The following is a 20,921-nucleotide window of genomic DNA, read 5'->3' on the forward strand; positions in this document are numbered from 1 at the left end:
AGTTGAGTCTGCTGAACGCGACCATTGGTTAGGAAAGGATATGGCGCGACTAATCATTGCTGTTGAAACTTATTTCCAAGCGCAGCATAATTTGAAAACATAGTGAAACGAAAAATAAAGAAAAAGTTTCAATTTACTTGTTAATAATTAAATCATTTTACTACAACATATAAAATATATAGATTATAAAAACATATAAAGCAGTTACAGTTTAACTAGTTATTTGACTATAGAATGCACTGACGTTGTTTTAATTGCTACTAAAAATTTTTCATCGCCAACGTTCTTTTGGACAATTACTAAATCAAATAATGAATTTTCTATACACTATAAATTTGTGATAGTTTACTAAAGAAAACACAAAATCGCCTCACAAAAATGATATCACAATTTCAAAATCCAAATCATAACCTTTTTGTGCCCCTTATGGACGCCATTTTATTTCTAACTAAAACATTGTCCGGACTCCTATTTCTAGGGTCTCCAGAAACTCATTAGGGCCGCGATCCGATTCACGCTCACAACGCTTAAAAATCATTTCATCCTTGTTGTTTGTCAAATATTGAACGAAGACAAATAATGCTCATGAGCATTGTCAGCATGAATCGGACCACGGTCTAGATAAAATCTAACCACAAGTTAACCAGATAATGAAAAACTGGACCTTATACATATGTATGTTCGAGCATACTCGTCATCGTTTCTTTGCGATCTTCGAATGCTTGAAAGTGCAAGAAAATGGGAAAAAACGGACTAAAAATTAGCTAAAAACGGTCCATACATCGTATAAAAACGGTGAAAAAATTTTATAAGGGTTCTATAAAGTAACTTTCCCAACCCTGTGTAGTAGTATAGAGTGTCGATGACACGCAAATCGTATGCATGTAAGTCCTATATTGAATTGGTAAAACAGCGATCCCGGAGTTCGATTTTCAAGGATTCTAAGATCGGTCTGTTTTACTAATCAAATGCGATTATTTTTCAAAACACTATTTTTTAAATCGTCTTTATCAGATTTAAAAATCCTTTTCTATAATTAAAGGAATTTTTCTATAATTAAAGGAAAGGAACCTGGTTTAAAGGGTCAAAATTTTCGATTTTTTTTTTTTTATTTAATCAACAGTACTCTCAGAAAATATACTCGTAAATTTTTAAAGTGCAATTCGAAATTTTTGTAGTTACAGCTTGGGAAACAGGTACGCGTTGCGCAAGTATACAGGAGTGCCCATTGTGCTCCATCTTTCGATCCCTAACAAGGTATCATTGATCTTGGCAGATGTTTGTTTTAGAAAGATCTTTTAACTAGATGTTTAGGCAAGCACACGCAAAAAAATGGTGGAATCAAATTCAAAACTTTGATTCCATCATCTGGCGCCTCATTTCAAAACACTTAAATTCTGAAAAATTTTAAACGCGTTTTTCTCAAAACCACTTTTTTAAAATTAGTGTGCGAGATTACTCAAAAACTTTTCGATCAATCGATTTCTTGTAAGGTTTTTTAGTTACATAATTATCGACGATTCTAAATGAAAACGTTTATTAAAAAATTAGCATAAACAATTATTTCTGCATAAATAAATCGAAATTTTTTTTATCAAAATTGTTACTTTTTTTCGAAGTCCCACAATTCTTACAATTTGATACCTTTTTTTAGTTCATCGAGAATAAAATATTATCTAATTAAAAAAAAATTGTTTTTTTTTTGTTTCAGGCAAGACTTATAGAAATACAGGTTCTAGATTACACGACAATTTACAACTCCGGTGACAAAGCATGATAATGATTAATAAATAACTTTATGTTATAGTAATTATTTTTTTATTAAAAAATTATTTTGTATTTTTCAAATATACAACAAATCATCCCTAAAGTTTTGAAAAAATCGGCTTCATGATTTGTTTTTCATAAAAAATTCACAGAAAACAGCTACTTTTCAGCGTTCTAAACCAAGTTCCCCCCTAAAAGTATAGACCCAATCTAAACTGGTCGAAAAAACAAAAAAAAATTAAGAAATTTTTCCGTTTCACCAACTCCTAGTCCAAAATGGTGTCTAGAGCTATCAATTTGTGTTAATATTTGCTTCATATGAAAATTCTATAGCGTATTTGTACAAACTGGAAACGATTTGAACTGTGGATTACATGAATAAACAATGTTGAGTTCTTAAATTAAGACTTACATGTTTAATATGAAAGATTAATGTCTTCGAAAATTTGTGCGTATATATGCGTGCAATATTGATGTAGTAATATGTAGTGATGTATCGATGATACATACATCATAATCGTGTAAATCCTAGTGAATCGATAAAAGTGATCTCGTCGCAGTTTGGTCCTCAGTTTAGAATCCTTTTAATACTGCATATGTAAAAAGGAAATGCTTTCATATTGACATAATATAATTGGATCATATTAAATCAAAAAGTAATATGAAATTAACAAAATATAATGTGGTAAAAAGATTGTAATCTTAAAACATTGAAGATTATAATCTGCCTGCCATATTGTACTTTGTCAATTTTATATTGCTTTTTGATTTAGTATGATCCAATTATATTACGTAAGTACAAAAACATATAGTTTCTACATAATGCATTAAGATAGAACAAAATGCCTTTTCTATGTATTATACATGGGAAAGAGCTATTTTTAAATAGATACATCTAAAAAACAAAAAATGATTCCGAAACAAAATACATCTTAAAGCTGAAAGTTATTACTTTCGCATGGCATGAATAACATTTTGAAAAAACTTTTTGCTTGCGAAGCTACATAATATATCTATCATAAAAACTCAAAATCGTTGTTTTCTTTACCTCTTTAATGTCATTTTTTTCAAAATTATGATAGATAATTTTGTCCAATAAATTCGTGTTCAACAGATGAAAATATATATCAGAAATAACTATTAATACTTAAAAAATTATATTGGACAGTATATAATATGACTAAAGATTTTAAGTTTCTAGAAATAGATGAAATAATATTCTTACTAGTTCAAGGACGAGTTCGCATCATAGATGTGTTAGTGGCAGGAACTGGATTATTGGAGGAAACTGCGAGAGCATTACGGTCGAGAGTATTGCGTCGTTCTAATTCGGCTAGTTTCTTCCACATCTCATCCCTTTCTCTTTCTTTCCTTTTCTCTCTATAATTCAGACATATACATGTAAAGGAATAATGTAATTAAATCTTTGTTCTTCATATAACTTTAAATAAATTTTATTGGACTTTTAATACAGCATTAAATTATTGAAATTTAATTAAAAACTAAAATAAATTAAAGAAAATTTCGCTTGAATTTGACAAAATATAAAACATTTTAAAAGTTTGGTCTTACTTTTGCCTGTCCAACTTATAGTTGGCAGTAAGTTCATCGAAGAGCTTGCTGTTCATCTCCATAAACGTTTTTAAAACATTGTAAACAAGAGCTATAATCGTCTGGTTCCAATGTTCCTTGCTAATTTTGTACAATGCTGGAAACATAATCTTCATTATTACTTGGTTGTTTTCTTCAATTAGAGACATTATATATTCGTTATTCCAAAAGTACAATGCTCTCTCTGCAACCTGTAATAAAAAATATGTGATTCGTTATTTCACAACTTCACGACGAATTCGTCAAAATTAGTGTTGTATAAAATATTATATAAATTACCTGGAAATGTGGTGAAGACACGCAACGTGCGACTTGCCTGAATAAAGGTTCTTGTATTTTAACAAATTGGTTAGGTTCTATAACGTCCAATATTTCTTCAATTTCACCAAGGAACATCACCTCCTTCTGGCTGCACGTTTTAGGCCAGAACTTAAGGAGGCCTCGTACAACTGGTTCTGTTAAAGTCGCGTCTTTTTCCAAAAATTGTACCACACAATAAGCTAATTGCGCATGATAGAGCGATAAACATTTCACTTTATGTAGTGGCAACAACACCTAAAAAAAATTCCCACAAAGATATTTTTTAAATCATTTTTCTTGTCTTGAGTTTTAAATTCCGTTTCTTCTCTTCAGGGCCGCCGCAAGCAGATGTGCAAATTGTGCACTGCATAAAGGCGCATTAAGAAAGGAGGTACCCTCTAAATTAAGTTTTAATCCTCTGTTTACAATCATACATTTTCTCTTTCCATCCGCAATTTGAATCTTTTGTTCGGCCCATTTTTTTTACTGTTTCAGGCTTTCAAAAAATGTGGAAAATTTCAGAGTTACTTTTCAACATCTTTTCCCCAACAAAATCCCTACTAACAGGATATTTTAAGAGAAGAAATCGAACTTTGCTCTCCTCTTTATTTCGGAGGAGAGTGAAACTTTATTTGTATCGAAAAATTAGATTGTAAAAGAAGAATTAGATTGTTAAAAGAAGAATTAGATTGTTAAAAATCAATTCTACATTTCTAACAATAATTGCATGTGTATCAGGATACCGATTATTTCTCTAGAAAATGTGAAAAATTTCTCTATTAATTTCAATAGTAAAAATTTTTACTTTCTACATTTCCGTTCTAGAAAAAAATAACATGATCAAATTGCGCCTTGTCTAAAGACATTTGATAAAATTATTTAAAATCATATCTTATTTAAAAGATTAGTAAGTAAAAATACAAGAGCAAAACTCCTTTGCATAAAGGTACTTTATGTACCAGCAGCGGCCCTGCTTCTCCTAACAATTACACAGGCCTGCGAAAATGAGACTTTGGAAAGTCCAATGAGATGTAGTTTGACCACAATTTGAATGATCAAACAAAAACTGACAAAAATTTGACGTGCTGGAAATTTTCGGCTTGCGGCAGCATCGTTTCAGCATTCAAAAATCTATTTATAAGAAACATCTAGTTCGGTTCGAAGTAATTTTTTACTCTAATGTTATTAATGTTGCTGCAACGTTGAAACAACATTGAACAAATTATTATTTTTATTTAAAATACATATCTTAAATATTGAAAAGAAATAAATATATATACTTTTTATTAAATAAAAAATTTTTAAGCATGCAAAATTCTGAGAAATATATATATTATTATATTAATTTTATATATATATATATATAGTTATATACAGTACATTTTAGAAAATAGAAGAATTAATTTTATATAATAAAAAAAATCAATGTTATTTTTTAAAATTGAATTTCTTCCAATATATATTAAAAACTAATTTTACACATTCATTTTATTCAATTTTTTTAAATGTATAATGTACATAATATGTATATATAAAATCTACATTGCTTATATGTTGAATAAATATTGAATAGATATTGACCCGGTAAAAAAATTTTCTATAACCATGTAAAATTATATAAAAAAATATATATAATTATGTATTATATAATATATCTATCAACCAAATATGTTACAGCTATATACATCTATTAAGTGTTTGTATGATTGCAGAAGTCAAGCAGCATCGGCTGGGGGACAGCTTTAGGATAACCACTTCGAAACCATAAAATTAATTCTTGATTTCAGGAGAAAATTTTTTTTAATCATAATTTTATGTATATTCTGAAATATGATGCTAATCAATAATATTTATTTTAGCGATAAAACTAGATTAATTAATATACGAAAAATTTTTTACCGGTGAATCAGTAAAATCTACATTGTATTACACATTAAATCAATGTTAAATCAATGTTGAATTGCAACGTCTGTAAGATATAAATTAAATTTAACGACACCGAATATTTCTGCAATATATTTTCAATGTTGAATCTACATTTTGCGATGTTGATGCAATATTCAACGTTTCTGAGAGGTTGATTCAACATTAGTGGGTAGGGTGTGTACAATAACATATTTTAAAATCTGAATTGAATCTTTGATATATATTTCAATTCTCTTAATCATAAGAATGTAATCGTACCTTAACCAAAAATTGCTTGTGCTCAACTTTTAAAGGAAGAGCGAATCCATTAATAATGCTACCCAGAATTTCAAGAAGTTCACCAACCCCGTTGAAATGTTCTGTTTCGTACACAAACCTGAAATGATAATAAAGCGAGACATTAAACAGATATCAAGATAGAAATCTTAGGTGTGTTCCGTTTAACGTTCGCAAACATTATTTCATCCTTATTTATCAAATGTTAAACAAGGATGAAATGCACGCGAGCATTGCGAATATTAAATGGAATGCATCCCATGAAAGAATCTAAAGTAAATTGATGTTATTATTGATTATTGATAAAAATTATTTTTATTATTACAATATTACGTATAATTGAACAATACAATATTATGTACAATTAAATTCCTATTAGAATTTAATATAAATTATTTCATGTTGTAATATATACAAGACATTTTGTTTCCAAACTGCACACCATCAGCGCCACTCAGATAGATATCCCTAGTGTACAGCCGATCACAAAAAGGTTGCGACACTTTGTTTCGATAAGTTTCGGAATGTAGCTTACTCAGCGATTTTTACACCGAGGTTTTTATTTATGAATCCATGAATAAGAGGTAGGATACTGTAACTTCTAACGATTACTTTTTCGAAGCTAATTAGACATCTGAGTAACTTCGCTTGTAAGTCGAAAATTATCTACGTCGTTATACGAGCGATACTTAATTTGTAAGAAATACATCATACATGTTATTCTTACGCCATATTCCTGCACGTGCCGTGATTATCTACCAGCGGATTACCTAGATTGATTAAATAGGAGAAGAGCGTGAGCAATTGGTTCCCAACAGTTACTAGACAATCTGATTAGGTTAAGAAAAGAAAAATATGAGTAATAAAGGAGAGTTGAGACAATTGCTTTTGCGTGCAATAACTGAGAGAAAAGTCGTTTGATACTTTGAGTGCGAGATGCCTGAATGTCTCGCCAATCATCATTTGCATTACTCGCTAGTTTTATTGGCCTGACTTTTCCCCTTTCTTACTATTGACAAATTCTTCGATAATAACGCTAGTTCACTCAGGAAGTTCTTTTTCGTCCAAATAATCTTATTTTCTCTACAGCAATCAGAAGCGGGATATATCCTAAGCAAGAGAACAGTAATCGAGGCGTCATCATTGCACGCAGTACGTGGTTTTGTTGGGTACATCGTGATGCATCATATCCGCATGATTTCTGTGTGCCAGTATTTTCGAAAGTTGAATTCTTCTCAGTCACGCTATTTATTATAGATCGAAAGCGGTTGGAAAATTTCTCTTTAGACGCTATGGTTTAAAACCACTCGCTACTCATGAAACATTGATCAACCAAATCATGATTCACTTGGAAAGAAATAGTTCCCTTACGGATTGGCGACAGAAAATGCCAACGATATGGTTTCCCTGTCGAATCAATCAACAAACACGATTTTGCAGCAACGCGCTCCTCTTCATCATTGAAATGGAATATGTTTCTACCAAAGAGAATGGCTGACAGCCCAAAGCAGTCGATGAACGCATAAAGCTAGTCTTGTATGCATAAAAGATTGGAAATTAGCCCTGCTGAATAAAGTAGTAGAGTGTAACAAGATTTTCTCAAAAGTATTTGTTCACTATGTATTCCAGTTTGTCTTTTCTATTGCTACAATGTAATTTTTATATTTAATAAGTGAGAGTGTTATAATAAGACATTTCGTTTCCAAACTGTGCGCCGTACAGTGCCACTCATGTCAGATAGACATCCCTAATGTACTATCTTTGAATAAAACGCTCATTTTTCGATTGTACTTTTTATCACACGTTTATTACAGCTTCCTATAACCTATCCATTTTTAATAACTCATTGAAATAAATACCTCAAAAAAATGTTGTTAATCTGTTTGCGTATGAAGGCTCTAAGACCCAGGAACTTGCCATAAATACGATGCAAAACGGTTTTCAGGAAATCTCTTTCTCTGGGGTCTTCCGAGTCAAACAAGTCCAATAACTGTAACAGGTAATTATAATCAGTTATATTTGTACATTCATTAATTTAATTATATTAATCCTTTGTATTATGAATTTTTATATGAGACCGATTTTTTTTAAACTTTGTACCCGGAGATTTTTTGAGTCACCGATTACGACAGAAGTCAGAATTTTACAATTCAATGGCGATCCAATATAGCGGACTAATAGTTCAAATAATTTTTAGTAAAATATGTAGTATACCATTATGTAAAAATAAATTATTTAATAAGAAATAGGTTTTAATAGTGACCACAGATTCAGATGCAGCGATTAAAATACCCAGAAACTATGTTTTAAAATAATAAGATTAGATGAGCTGTGTTAGCTTAAAATAACTCAAATGTGTAGTATTTGTCGCGTTCAACAGACTCAACTGTTGCGGAGCGGATCCGTGAGCGCTCGCTACTATTGGTGTGTTCTTTTAGATCATCCAATAGCAGCAAGCGCTCACGGATCCGCTCCGCATCAGTTGAATTTGCTGAACGCGACCATTGTTCACATCGAAGCTCTACAAACCCGATTTATGGACGGAAAAGCCGAGCACGAAGGACTGCGCGCAAGAGTAAAATATCCTTAATATCGTTATGCTGAGGGACTTTGAAGGTCGTGCTGACTTATGCTATGCTCGCATAATTTAGATATACAGTTTATACTAATTGTACAACGGATACAAATGTAAATCTTAGTTGTATTCAGAATTGTCAAAAATTACACAGGACAATAAAATTAAAATTTTTTAAAAGTTAAACAAAGTCTCGAAAAGCTCAATAAAATACAAATTTAGAGTGTCTATACAAGGGCTAATGAGCTATGCATGCTGACAGAGCAACAACTATTTTTTAATTTACAATTTAAATTACATCTATCATTATTCCAAACGTTTCGGTTCTCACAAATATGGACTTCAAATTATGTTTGACATTCTATTTGAAAGTTAACAGATCGACATAAATATTGAGACTAAATGTTCTCATTGTTTCTGTCGATCTGTCAATTTTCAAATAGAATGTCAAATACAATTTCAAGTAATTCTGTACCATAAAGAAACTTGTTAACATTCAGTATTACAATTCCATGGATCATCCCTCCAAGTTATAATCAGAGTAGGAATCGCAATAATAATTGAGCAATATTTCAACTGACAGAGACAAGACCGGTTATAAATATGTATTTGTAAGTTACGTGTCCACTGAGGATGGTTCTGTGAGAACCGAAACGTCTAGAATAATGATAGATGTATTTTAAATTGTGAATTAAAAAACAGTTGTTGCACTATGCTTAGCTCATTAGCTTGTATAGATACTCTAAATTGTTAAAAGTTGTTTTAAAAATATATATTGATTTTATAGGAATTTGATAATTCAAATCAGAAAATTAAACATGTAAAATATTTGTGTGACACAATATTTTTATTGTTTTTTTAATTTAATATTTAAAAATGCATCAAAAATATAATTAGAACATGCTAAATCAAAAAGCAATGTAAAATTGACAAAGTAGTTTTTAAAATATACTGCCTTTTTTTACCTCTTTAATGCCATTTTTCTCAAAATTGTGACGTGATAGCTAAATTTGGACAGTGTATTTGTATTTAGCCAAAAATACATTAAAAACAACTAAAATGGTTAAAACAATTTTTTCCATGTAGACCTGTGTTACTTTTTATCATAACTCCTGTTGTTACCGTTGTTACCATTATTTAAAATTACCACTTTATATATATTGAAATACAGGGTAAATATTCAGAAGGAGCCAGCGCCAATGACCTTGACTTCGACATATGCTGTCAAGGTCATGACTCTGAGTAACCTCCGACAGGTTTTAGCCGTCGCTCGTTGTTTGGTAAAAAATTATTAACAAAAAGTTTGAAAAATAACGTCTCATTTTTACTACAAATAATATTAAGAATTGTCCTCATAGGCCAGAATTCATAGTCAGTTTTTATATTCAAGATCGTTTTAAGTTCAGTCTTGAAATGTCATGAACCAATCAAAGGGCCGCATTAGAGTCTTAAGACATTACTTAAGATGGTCTTGAAATAAGAATCGACTATGAATACCGGCCATACCCTCTCCTGTTTACGTAATGACTTTCCATGTGAATCGAGTTCCACTTTACCTCTTCCCTGCCAAGAGGCGATCTTCCATGCAAAGCGAGTTTCACCCCATCTCTTCCCCTGCCTAGGGACGCTCGACTTTTCACGCGAAACGAGTTCCATCCCATCTCCTCCCCTGCCGAGGAGCATACAATTTTCCACGCAAAGTAAGTTTCACCCCACTTCCTCCTCTGCCTAGAAGAACACGACTTTCCACGTGAATGGAGTTCCACCCTATCTTTCTCCCCCCCCCCCCCCCTGCTAAGGGGCGTAAGACTTTTTATGCGGATAGATCTTACTTTGAGTGGAAAGTCGCACGCCCCTACGCGAGGGGGGGGGGAGTGGAATGGAACTCGCTTCGCGTGGAAAATCGTGCGCCCCCACGGCAAAGGAGGAGGTGAGGTAAAACTCATTTTGCGTGGAAAGTCGTGCGCCTCTCAGCAGGGGGGAGGTGGGATGAAACTTGCTTTGCCTGGAAAGTCATTATGCCCTACAAACAAGAGGTGTAAAGTAGTATTTAATTACTGTATATACTAAAAGACAATATTTCTTAAACTTCTTTTATTAATAACTTTGTAATGAACAACAAACGATGAAAACTTGTTGGAGGTTACTCAGGGTCATGACCTTGACAACATATGTCAAGGTCAAGATATCTGCGCTGACTCCCCCCCATCTGAATATTTACTATATACAGTTTTAAATAGTTTATACCTTTACTGTACAATTGTAGCAGATAGGAAATACAAAAACATTATTGCACATGAACAATATTAAATCTTAAATTATTATACAAACATTATATCACTAAAATAAATATTAACCTAAATTTGACCAGTATTCCATATTACATTCCATTTTTTAGACTCCCCATTTTCACACTTTTTACTTTTTTGTTATACTAACGTTGGACTTAAATTTTGGCGACTTTCATTTATTGGATGTTATAGCTAACATATTTCTCAAGAATTCTACATTTTAAAGTCTTCATAGCATTTATGTTAGAACAATGTTACTAAAAAAACGGGATTCCATATTCCCTGCTTTTAACTTACGTAAGTTGGCCTATCACTCCTATCGACTGTTAAAAAGTGTGATATATTAGAGGGATATTAAAGAGCAAGATTGTAATACTACTTTACCTGTAACACGAATTTTTGGTCAATAACTTTTTTGCCAATAGCAGGCTGGAAATCTGAAGATTCGAGAAAACGAAGGAAGACTTCATAAACCAACTGAAGATGAGGCCAACTCGCCTCCAAGGTTGGATCATCTTCTTCTGGATCAAAATCTGGATTTTCGCTAGGTGGCAATGTACGGAATAGATTTGCAGAAACCTTTAACAAATACCATACAAAAGATCTTTAAATGATTTCAAACCACATTTACACAGTAGCATTAAATAGTAACAATAAATTTTATTTATTACATCCATTATTACACGGAAAAAATTATGTATTAATAGCATTAATTAATAACAGTCTAATTAAAATAATTTTCTAAATACAAAGAAGCGCCACTTATGGTCAAAATTAGACGTTAGGTTATAATACATACATATAATACATACAGTCTATCAAGTAAGATTGTGGTCGAGTGAATTTATTAAAAAATTTATTAAACAAAATTTTCAAATACATATGCATTGTATTCGATAAGAAGACAAATATGCAATTATGTCAATAATGCGTCCAGTCACTATCGGCGTCGATAATTGCTTGGCATCTCCGAGGCATGCTTTCAACCAAATTAACGGTGTACATACTAATAACTAAGAACCTTCAAATCCGATGAATCTCGTAAGATAACTGCTTCAAAATGTATGTGCATTTTCCACGAAACTTGTGCTTAATGTATGCCCACACATTTTCGATGGGATTGGGTCGGGCGATAACAGCGGCCAATCAAGTGTAATGATGCCAGATTGTTTATTCCACTCGATATAGAACTTGCTGCGGTGTTTAAGAGCGCTTAATGTGTTTCTCTTACAAAAACTACAACTGAATCTTTCTTGGCAGTACATCAAGGACAAAGGTTCCCTCTATTGACTCACGAAAGATTTAGGGTCTGAGATTTAGCGTCTACAACTTAAGTCTAAGTAAGTGTTACGACAATTCTTGTGCTCAGACCCTTAAGATGATACTTTTCACCAGCTGTGAGTAAGGCCGACCCGCTCTTACTTGACAGACTATATAATTATATGGATATAAATTTAAATAAATTTATCTTGGAAATGACTGCGCACCGATTACTTTCGGTCTTTCAACACAATCAATCCGAAAAACATTAATAATCTCTCCAAATTCAATTAGATCTACTAGCATCTTAAAACCTGAGAACTTATTGCGATATTTAGTCATTTCTGAGATTTTATTTGGTAAACATTCACTTTAAGGGAGATTTCTCCGATGACAATGACCTTTACATATGTTGTCAAGGTCATGACCTCCAACAAGTATTAACCGTCGCTCATTATTCGTTACAAAGTTATTAACAAAAAAAAATTTTTTTAATGTCTTATTTCTGCCACATACAATTCAAGATTATCTCACACTCTTCCCTACTTACGCGAAGTGAAACCCATCCCCCCCTCCCCGCCTAGAGGCGTATGACTTTCCATGCGAAGCGAGGTTCACCTGCTTTGCGTGGAAAATCATACATCCTTAGTCGGTCCATCCCACTGGGACCGACTAGGGACTTTCCATGCAAAGCGAAGAAATAATTACGAACTTTGATTGTTAATAACTTTTTATCGAAAAACGAGTGACAACTAAAACCTGTTGGAGGTCACTTAGAGTCATAACTATACAGGGTGAGGCATTTAAAGTGTTATAAGCTATTGTCTCTGGAAGTATGAGTCGAATCAAAAATGTTCAGACAAAAGTTTTGTGACTTCGAAGGGGACATAAGATGGTACCATTGTTCGACCTTGGATGGCGTTATCAAGGTCAGGGCAAAGTCACTATTAATTTTTTAAATGGAATGCCCCATTTTTCATTGCATATTCTAGTAGCATACCTCAAGAGCTTTTCAAAACACTATAATAAGATATATTTGTACTTTTCAAATTATAAGACTTGAAGGCTACAATACTATTACCTAGGCTACAATATTAAGGCTACAATACAATAATATTACCCAAGATGTCCGACCGACGGCTAAAATCTCTTAAATATTGTTCAGAATCATGCTCTGGATAACATTTGTTAAGATGAAGGTCAGTTGTTCCTCTTATTTTCATTTTTACGTAAAAATGAATCTTTAGTGCAAGAATGAAAATAAAAGGAACAACCTCTAATGATTTTAATAGATTAACCTTGATTTTAACAAATGTTATCTAGGTTATGATCCTAAACAACATTTAAGAGGTTTTAGCCGTCAGTCGGACACCTTGAGTAATGCTAATACCGGCAGTACTGTAACTTTCACGCCTTTTAACTCAAAAAGTACATAATAAAAAAATATTTTATTATAGTGTTTTGAAAAGCTCTCGAAGTAAGCTACAAGAATATGTAATGAAAAATGGAAGATTCCATTTAAAAAATTCAAAGTGCTGTGACCTTGACAACGACACCCAAAGTCAAACCAATGGTATCATCTTATGATCTCCTCGAAGTCGTAAAACTTTTGTCTAAACATATTTTTGATTTAACGCATACTTTCAGAGGTAATACTTTAAATATTTGTAACACTTTAAATGCCCCACCCTGTACAAGAGACTTCGCCGATGATAACATCTACCTACCTTGATCTTGATAATATATAAGGTAGGATGGAATATTATGAGCACTTTAAGGAAACATTGTGATATATCTAGCATACTGAAAAATAAAAAATCTTTATGCATACCATTTGATAGATTTGTTGATGTATTTTAGTATTGAAATTGATTATTTTAATACAAATGTTGAAATGGTGGCGGGTGCTTTTATTATTCGCCTAGTGCTCATATTACCTTCTGAGTAGGATAATATGAACATTTTTAAGAGTAATATGAACACAGGAATTTAAAGTCTTTATTTGATAATTAAAATTTTTTATTTTTTTTCTAACTTTATCTAAATATCTTCTTAATATTTTACGAGGAACTTCACACTGATGAGCCGTGGATTTCTGATTTTGCCCATTTTTATGCAACTAAAAGCACAGCTTTCTTCATGTTTGCTATTTAATAAGTATTATCAAACTGTTACCATTTGGTAATACTTGCTAAATATTTGTAAAAGTAATATTATTTTTGGTTATATTAACCAAACATTATTTCACTATTCGTGAATGTATGAGAGATAATATTAGATCTCAAGACACGGTAGTGTCTCGGCGCCAAAAGACAAAAAAATTTTTTATTATTCTTTAGTTGAAAACTGCTTTACGTATGAGGAGTGATTTCTCCGTTAAAACCGTTTTTGAGACACAACTGATATTTTCTAAATTCATTTATTTACATAATCTATATGTATATACAGTTTTTTAAAGTCAAAATTTGATACTTTGCGAGACTCTCTTGTAAGAAATTATTATGTTTAAAATATAATAGTAATAAGGCTCAATAAAATTAAAAAGCAAAAAGGAATAGGGCTATGAGCCAAAGGTTTATTATGTTTACTTATTTTATTAAATAAATCGTTTTATTAATGTTTTATTAATCGCAGGAGCAATTGAAGAATTTTCTCTAACCAATAAAGCTGATTTAAAAGAGAAAGATTTTATTGAGGCATTCAAATCAGTAATTAATAATGCAAAAGACTGGGAGAGTTAACGGACATTTTTGGAAAAAAGTAATTAAATTACAATAAACAATGCATATTCTAATATTATAATGTTAAAAAAACCGAATCTTATAATACAGTATTTAAGGTCAAGATCATATTAGGTGATTTTAATAAAAAAATACATATAATTTTAATATAATTTTATAAAATTATAAATATATATTTTTAATATAATCTTAATAAAAATATAATTATAAACCCCAAGAATTTTATTTCAAACTTGTTTTTATTTCTATTTTTCTTAATTCCCGAGATATTCGTCTAGTGGTGAATAATAATTCATATGTAATTATTCTCTAATTCTATGTTAAAAATATACATTTAATTTTTTGTATAATTTTAATGTATACTTTTTTAAATACTCATATTTCTAAATATAAAAATATTGTGCATTTATTACATCGGCAAATCGAGATTCGAGAATCCGATTACGTAAAATCAGACTGTAATCGAGTAATCAGGTCTATGCCCTGTTGCCTAATCGGTGCCTAATCCGGCGGCCTGATCGGTGCCTAATACGACAGCCTGATTAGGGCCATTTGATACGTGGAGTTATCGTACTAGGATTCTATTAGGGCATCGGATCTGAACCGGATCTGGAAGTAGGGCAAGCCATACGTGGACCTAAGGAGGGTCCTACGAAAATTTTTTTTAGTCGGGTTGCTCTTAAAAGCACTTAATTTTGTAATTATTTTTATTTTTGTTTGTATTTTGGATTGCTAACTTGGCATGAATCTTAACACTCTCACTTTTAAACAAATTTCTACTAAATTGCTTGAGTACTAAAATCAGGAATAGAGCACTTAATTAGCACCAAATTAGTACCTAATTAGCACTTAATTTTAATATATATATTATTTTAATTTTCAGTGACGGAAGTGCTAACTTGACGGAGGTCACGCCAGCATCCTCTTAATACATTATTTTTTTCGTGTAGATATATTTAACATACATTAAAAGCATTATTTAATACAAAAAATGGAATTTTATTTTTAACTCTAATAATTTTCTTATATTTTATCATAATTCTGTTATTAAATACATACCATCTTGATAGTTTCCGGATAAATAGGCTCGGTGAGGACACCTCGCCCTGCTGTGATATATTCGACTAATTCATTGAGCGTACTTCGTTTAATTTCCTTGCCTTTGAGATCAGCCATTGGGTCCATGAAATCGAACGCCACGCAGCATTGACGTAATTTTTTGATAAACAATTCCTCCTGCTCTGCAGCGTTAACATCTGCAACAAACAAATAGTGTTAACTTGTTTTACACATTTCAAATCCCTTCCGCGACAATCCTCCTAAGTGTGTATTATAAAGGATATGTCGGTTCTATAACTTCAAGAGAAGTTATAGAATCGACATATCCTCTTATCCGGATGTTTCTCGTTATAAATAATTCATTCATTATATCTGCAAAACAGAATCGGAGAGCAAAGTGCTAGGTGGCAAAGTAATATATTTTTAATTCTCTGCTGTGCAAGAACCCAATAAAATGTTATCATTTCGTTTGCTTCTAAATTTGTAAGCAAACAATTTAATTGAGCCGATAGAAACTAGAAGCGTACAAGTTACACGAGTCACGAGAGAGTAGGATGATCGAATGCTGAAATGATACAAACGAATTATGTAGTGTGCATCTTTCAACTAAAATTTTTCGATGAATAGTCTAAGGTCTTTAATTCAACTCTGACTCGCTTAAAATTAAAATGCAAGATTTCGTTACTCGTTAATACATATCACAGAAGTTTCTTATGAAAAAAACCTTATGATCTTAATAGACAAGATATTTTTGTTTCCGCCAAATTTTCACCGATGAGAAACGGATTGGTCAAAGAACTATGGTTAAAGACAAATTGGTCGATGAATTTCATATTTATATTTTTAAAGATGACTTCGATCAAATTCCAATTAACTTAATCGGAAATTAATCTATCATATAATATTCATACTATTTTGTTAACAAAGAAATAATCAGATTTAGGCGCGCTCTTGAGATATTAATCTATTTGTTAACATTTTGTTAAAATTATTCATTTTTTTTTGTTTAACATATAGAAACAAGGTTCAAGACAACAAATTATATTATATAATTAAACATTTTTTTTAATGATACTGCTAGTTGAATCAATTACCCATTAAATTAACTGAAATTTAATCAAAATCGTCCTCAAACATTATTTTAAAAATAATATTTTCTTTATAGTTGTAATAATAGAACATATCATTGTTATGATATATACAGGGTGGGCTGAAAGTTCAGATACAATCGGATATCTCATTAACAAGTGAATTTTTGAGAAAATGTTTCACACAAGAATCATAGGGTTTGAACAATACATTAAACGGCGAGACTTATTTGACCTTAAGTATGGAGGAGCTCTCAAATTCAACTTTAAAATTTGGAATAGAAACTCCCACTTTTCTTCATTATTCTTGTGGTTGACGTAAGATCTTTTCAAAGTATTATAATGAAATTCTTTTTAATCTTGATAACATTTGTCAAGCTCAAGATCATTGCAGGTAAATCCTCCTATTTTCATTTTTACGTTAAAAATGAAAATGAGAGGAACAACTTTCAACAGCCTTGATTTTAACTAATGTTATCATGACCCTAACTTTCAATAGGTTTTAGCTGTCGGTCGGAGGATCTATGAAATTAGCACAACATTCTATTAACAAAAAAAAAAAATAATAACAGTTCTAGTGGCACTTTTCATAGTTCTATAGTTCTATATAAAAATAAAAATAAGTTCCGCATGTTTTACATAAAAAAAACCAAATATGAAAATATGGCGTGTTAACTTCGCGAATCTAACACGACAATTTTCCTCTAAAGTACAAGAAAATGACAAATATTAGCATTTTTAGCAACAATTCCCGATAATTCTATTAAAGATTTACTAATACATGCATTTTGAAAACAAAATTCCAATAATTTTTAATTTTTATTCATTTTATATACAGAAAACGGCCCGAAGAAAGTGTTGTGCTGATTGCTTACAGCAGTTTAACTGACAGTTCTCGTTAGTTCTAGCTAAATTCTATGCTCTACAATAACGATAAATAACCAGCAAGACACTTTTTCTCCAAGTGATGCTAGAACCGGATTAAAAAATTAATTAAAAATATATAACAGTCGGAACTCTGTTCTTTAACCTTTAGACTGCCGACATTTTTTCGTTAAAATAGTGGTTTTTTTTCTCGAAATTTTTTTATATAAGTAACATATCTATGGCGCAGAATATTAAGATTTGTGCAGAGCCATAAAAGTGGCTTTTCCGGCAGGGAACGTACGCGATCAAATAAAAGAAATTTTTAACAATTAAAATAAAACCGGGCTAATTAGAGCTAAATACCGCTGTAATTTGTGTCTATTATACAATTTTATTCATAGTATCATATACAATATATTAATAATTAATCGGCTGTTCTTTACAGCCATCTTCAAGATATTCAAATTTAATCCATTAGTTCTCAATAAATAAATGTACGTGCTTTTTCTAAAAACCTTAAGTGGTTCCTCATTGCATTGTGAACACACCTCTTCGTGCTAACTTTACACCGGCACTATGCACTGCCGAAGTGATGAAAAATCGACAACTCAGTGAATTATAAAATAAACATTTTGAAAATTTTTGGATTATATCGGATTTATGCTCATGAATTTTAGTTTTAAGCTACCTTTTAGTTTGGCCCACGTACGATGCCTTACAATCCAAGCAATATCTTATAAATGACATCACAAAACACACGAGACATATTATCTAACAAATTTTTACCTGTCGTTATAAATTTTTTTTAGCGTGTGAGGAATAGCGTAAAGGCAATTTTGCGATTGAGTCCTGTATAAAAATCGGAATAAATTTTTCGGATACGGAATTAATATAAGGAATGGTAAAGAATGTTCTCTTCCCTGGTAAGGTAGAATTATAGATCGCGTCATTATAGATCGTCACTATAGATAATTTTATTGTCTTTCTTGTAGAAGAGCATTTTAAGTCTTTGTATAATTATGGCAAATGTAAAATATTGTGAAAGAGTAATTTTGTTTTTTAATAATATATTTATCATATCTATGAAGTTTTTTTGATGAAATTTATATATATATAAAGTGAATTAATTTAATAATTTTATCTACCATACTAAATATTATGCCCTTCTTGTAACTAACAGAATTGTTAAAATGAAAATTCAAGTACCTGAAAAGGATGGTTTATGATACAGATCGAAAATGATCACTTCTTCTTCTTCTCTTATCAGACAAACATTCAAAAAAACTAATACTGTTGTTCTTTTCGACTTGTAAATTGCAATCTTTCATGTAAAGAATTGAAAGCATCCAGAACGGTATCCAACATATTTTTCAGAGCAAGAAGCAAAATATCGACATATCTTACGAAAAAGAAGTTGGAAGGATAACAATTCTAATACAGAGATTTTTAAGTTTTACATTACTAGGTAAGCAATAATTGGAGACAATGGAGAACCCATTGGAGTATTAAGTAACTGCTTATATACAACCTTATTAAACATAAAATACGTGGAGCCTAATACAATGTTGATTGCAATTAAAAATTTCTCTAAAAGAATATTCATATTTTATGAAATCATCTCTTAGTGACGCTTTAAATGCTTTTCACTGCTAAGTCTATCAGGACATTAGTGAAAAATGAAACTACATCCAATACGACTAAACGATAATCCGATCTCAATTTGCAACCATTTAGCATGTTTTGACTAATATATAAATTATATTCCTAATTTCTATCTAAGTAGCTATCAAGTGCGATTTGATTTCGTCTTTATTAAAAAAGAAGTGATCAGAATTAACGAGTTGATGCAAACAAAAAAGCTCCAGTTTGTAACCGTGATACATTTTTAGAAAATCATAACATTTTTTTGCCAATTAGCAATCTTGTAGATAGTTTATAAAATTTGATAAAAAGGAAATGATGATAAGCTGCAAGTGGATGTGATAAAAAAAATTTAAGTATTTATTTATTTATTTGTATTCCGAATTATATATATTATGTCAATAAAAACATTTTAACATTTAAAATGATCCTCTTAAATCCAGTTTCCAAAATTGCATGCTTAAAATTTTTGTTTAGACAAAAATTGAGTTATTACTAAATCATTAGTGAATATGTTTAAAAAATTCATAACAACCCAAATTGCAACGAAATTCACAAGAGTTAAGCACAAGTTTCTCATGTGAATATGAATTTTTTTAATTGCATGAAAGATGAAAGTATTTTTAATATTTTTCCTTTACATATATCAAACCACATTTCATTCAATGTATACTTACTAATTTCTTTATCGATTTTCTTTTTCTTGTTATAATACGATATTATTTACGACATTATTGAACAGAAGTATTGCAGAGAAAACTATCAGGCTATAGATTTTAAGTTGCTTATAAGGAAAGTGTTATCAAATGCTCAAGATTGAGATAGAAAAAAATAAGCGAAACATATGACAACTGCAATATCACCTACTCAGGATTTAACATGTAGTTTGCCAGAACATGAAACGGTACAAGCATTATTCTTTATTAATGAATAAAATCACATAGTCCATCAATAAATTGAATGACTCCCGCAAGCAGGACGCAGTAACGCTTACCGCGCGGCGAAAGTTAGCGCAGTAGCCAATCATTCTTTCGTTTTTATGAAAAAGCGATAAATTGATTAACTCTCGCAATTTCCGCGGAAACTCTTGCGTTCTGTGCGCAAGACTCATTATTGTCAGAAGAACAAGAAATTATATAATTTTTTTACAATACTAGTACATTATAAGTAAAGTTCACCCATATTATGCAAAACAAAAGCTCTATAAAGCTAGCAGGACGAAATCAACAGAATCAAATTGGACCGATCAGAATTTTTAGTACCAGAGTTGGCAAAGAATGTTTTTTTTTTTTAAGAATAAATCATTATATTTCTTCTTAAATATGTTTTTAATGCTGAAATCAACAGAATCAAATTGAACCTATCAGAATTTTTAGTATCAGGACTGGTAAAGAATGTTTTTTTTTTTAAGAATAAATCATTATGTTTCTCATATTAATAAATACGTGTCTCATATTTTTATCTGTAAAATATGTCAGCAAATTTGAAAAAAAAAAAAAAAAAAAAAAAAAAAAAAAAA

General features: G+C 30.9%; 1 protein-coding gene across 1 annotated transcript in view; it reads right to left on the reverse strand.

Moving 5' to 3' along the window:
* Positions 1-2,956: 2,956 nt before the first annotated feature.
* The window catches only part of wdb (serine/threonine-protein phosphatase regulatory subunit widerborst), a 22,295-nt gene continuing 4,330 nt past the window's right edge, over positions 2,957-20,921 (reverse strand). Inside the window, exons 2-8 of the mRNA XM_018444622.1 lie at positions 15,807-16,003; positions 11,131-11,325; positions 7,740-7,870; positions 5,863-5,980; positions 3,658-3,933; positions 3,340-3,569; positions 2,957-3,147 (exon numbers count right to left, since the gene is read on the reverse strand). Coding sequence (XP_018300124.1) covers positions 2,997-3,147; positions 3,340-3,569; positions 3,658-3,933; positions 5,863-5,980; positions 7,740-7,870; positions 11,131-11,325; positions 15,807-16,003 — 1,298 coding nt within the window. The 3' untranslated portion in view covers positions 2,957-2,996. The remainder of the gene's footprint in view (positions 3,148-3,339; positions 3,570-3,657; positions 3,934-5,862; positions 5,981-7,739; positions 7,871-11,130; positions 11,326-15,806; positions 16,004-20,921) is intronic.

Source organism: Mycetomoellerius zeteki, unplaced genomic scaffold (genome assembly GCF_001594055.1).
Source record: "Mycetomoellerius zeteki isolate Tzet28-1 unplaced genomic scaffold, Tzet1.0 scaffold151, whole genome shotgun sequence".
In the NCBI taxonomy this organism is placed as follows: domain Eukaryota; kingdom Metazoa; phylum Arthropoda; class Insecta; order Hymenoptera; family Formicidae; genus Mycetomoellerius; species Mycetomoellerius zeteki.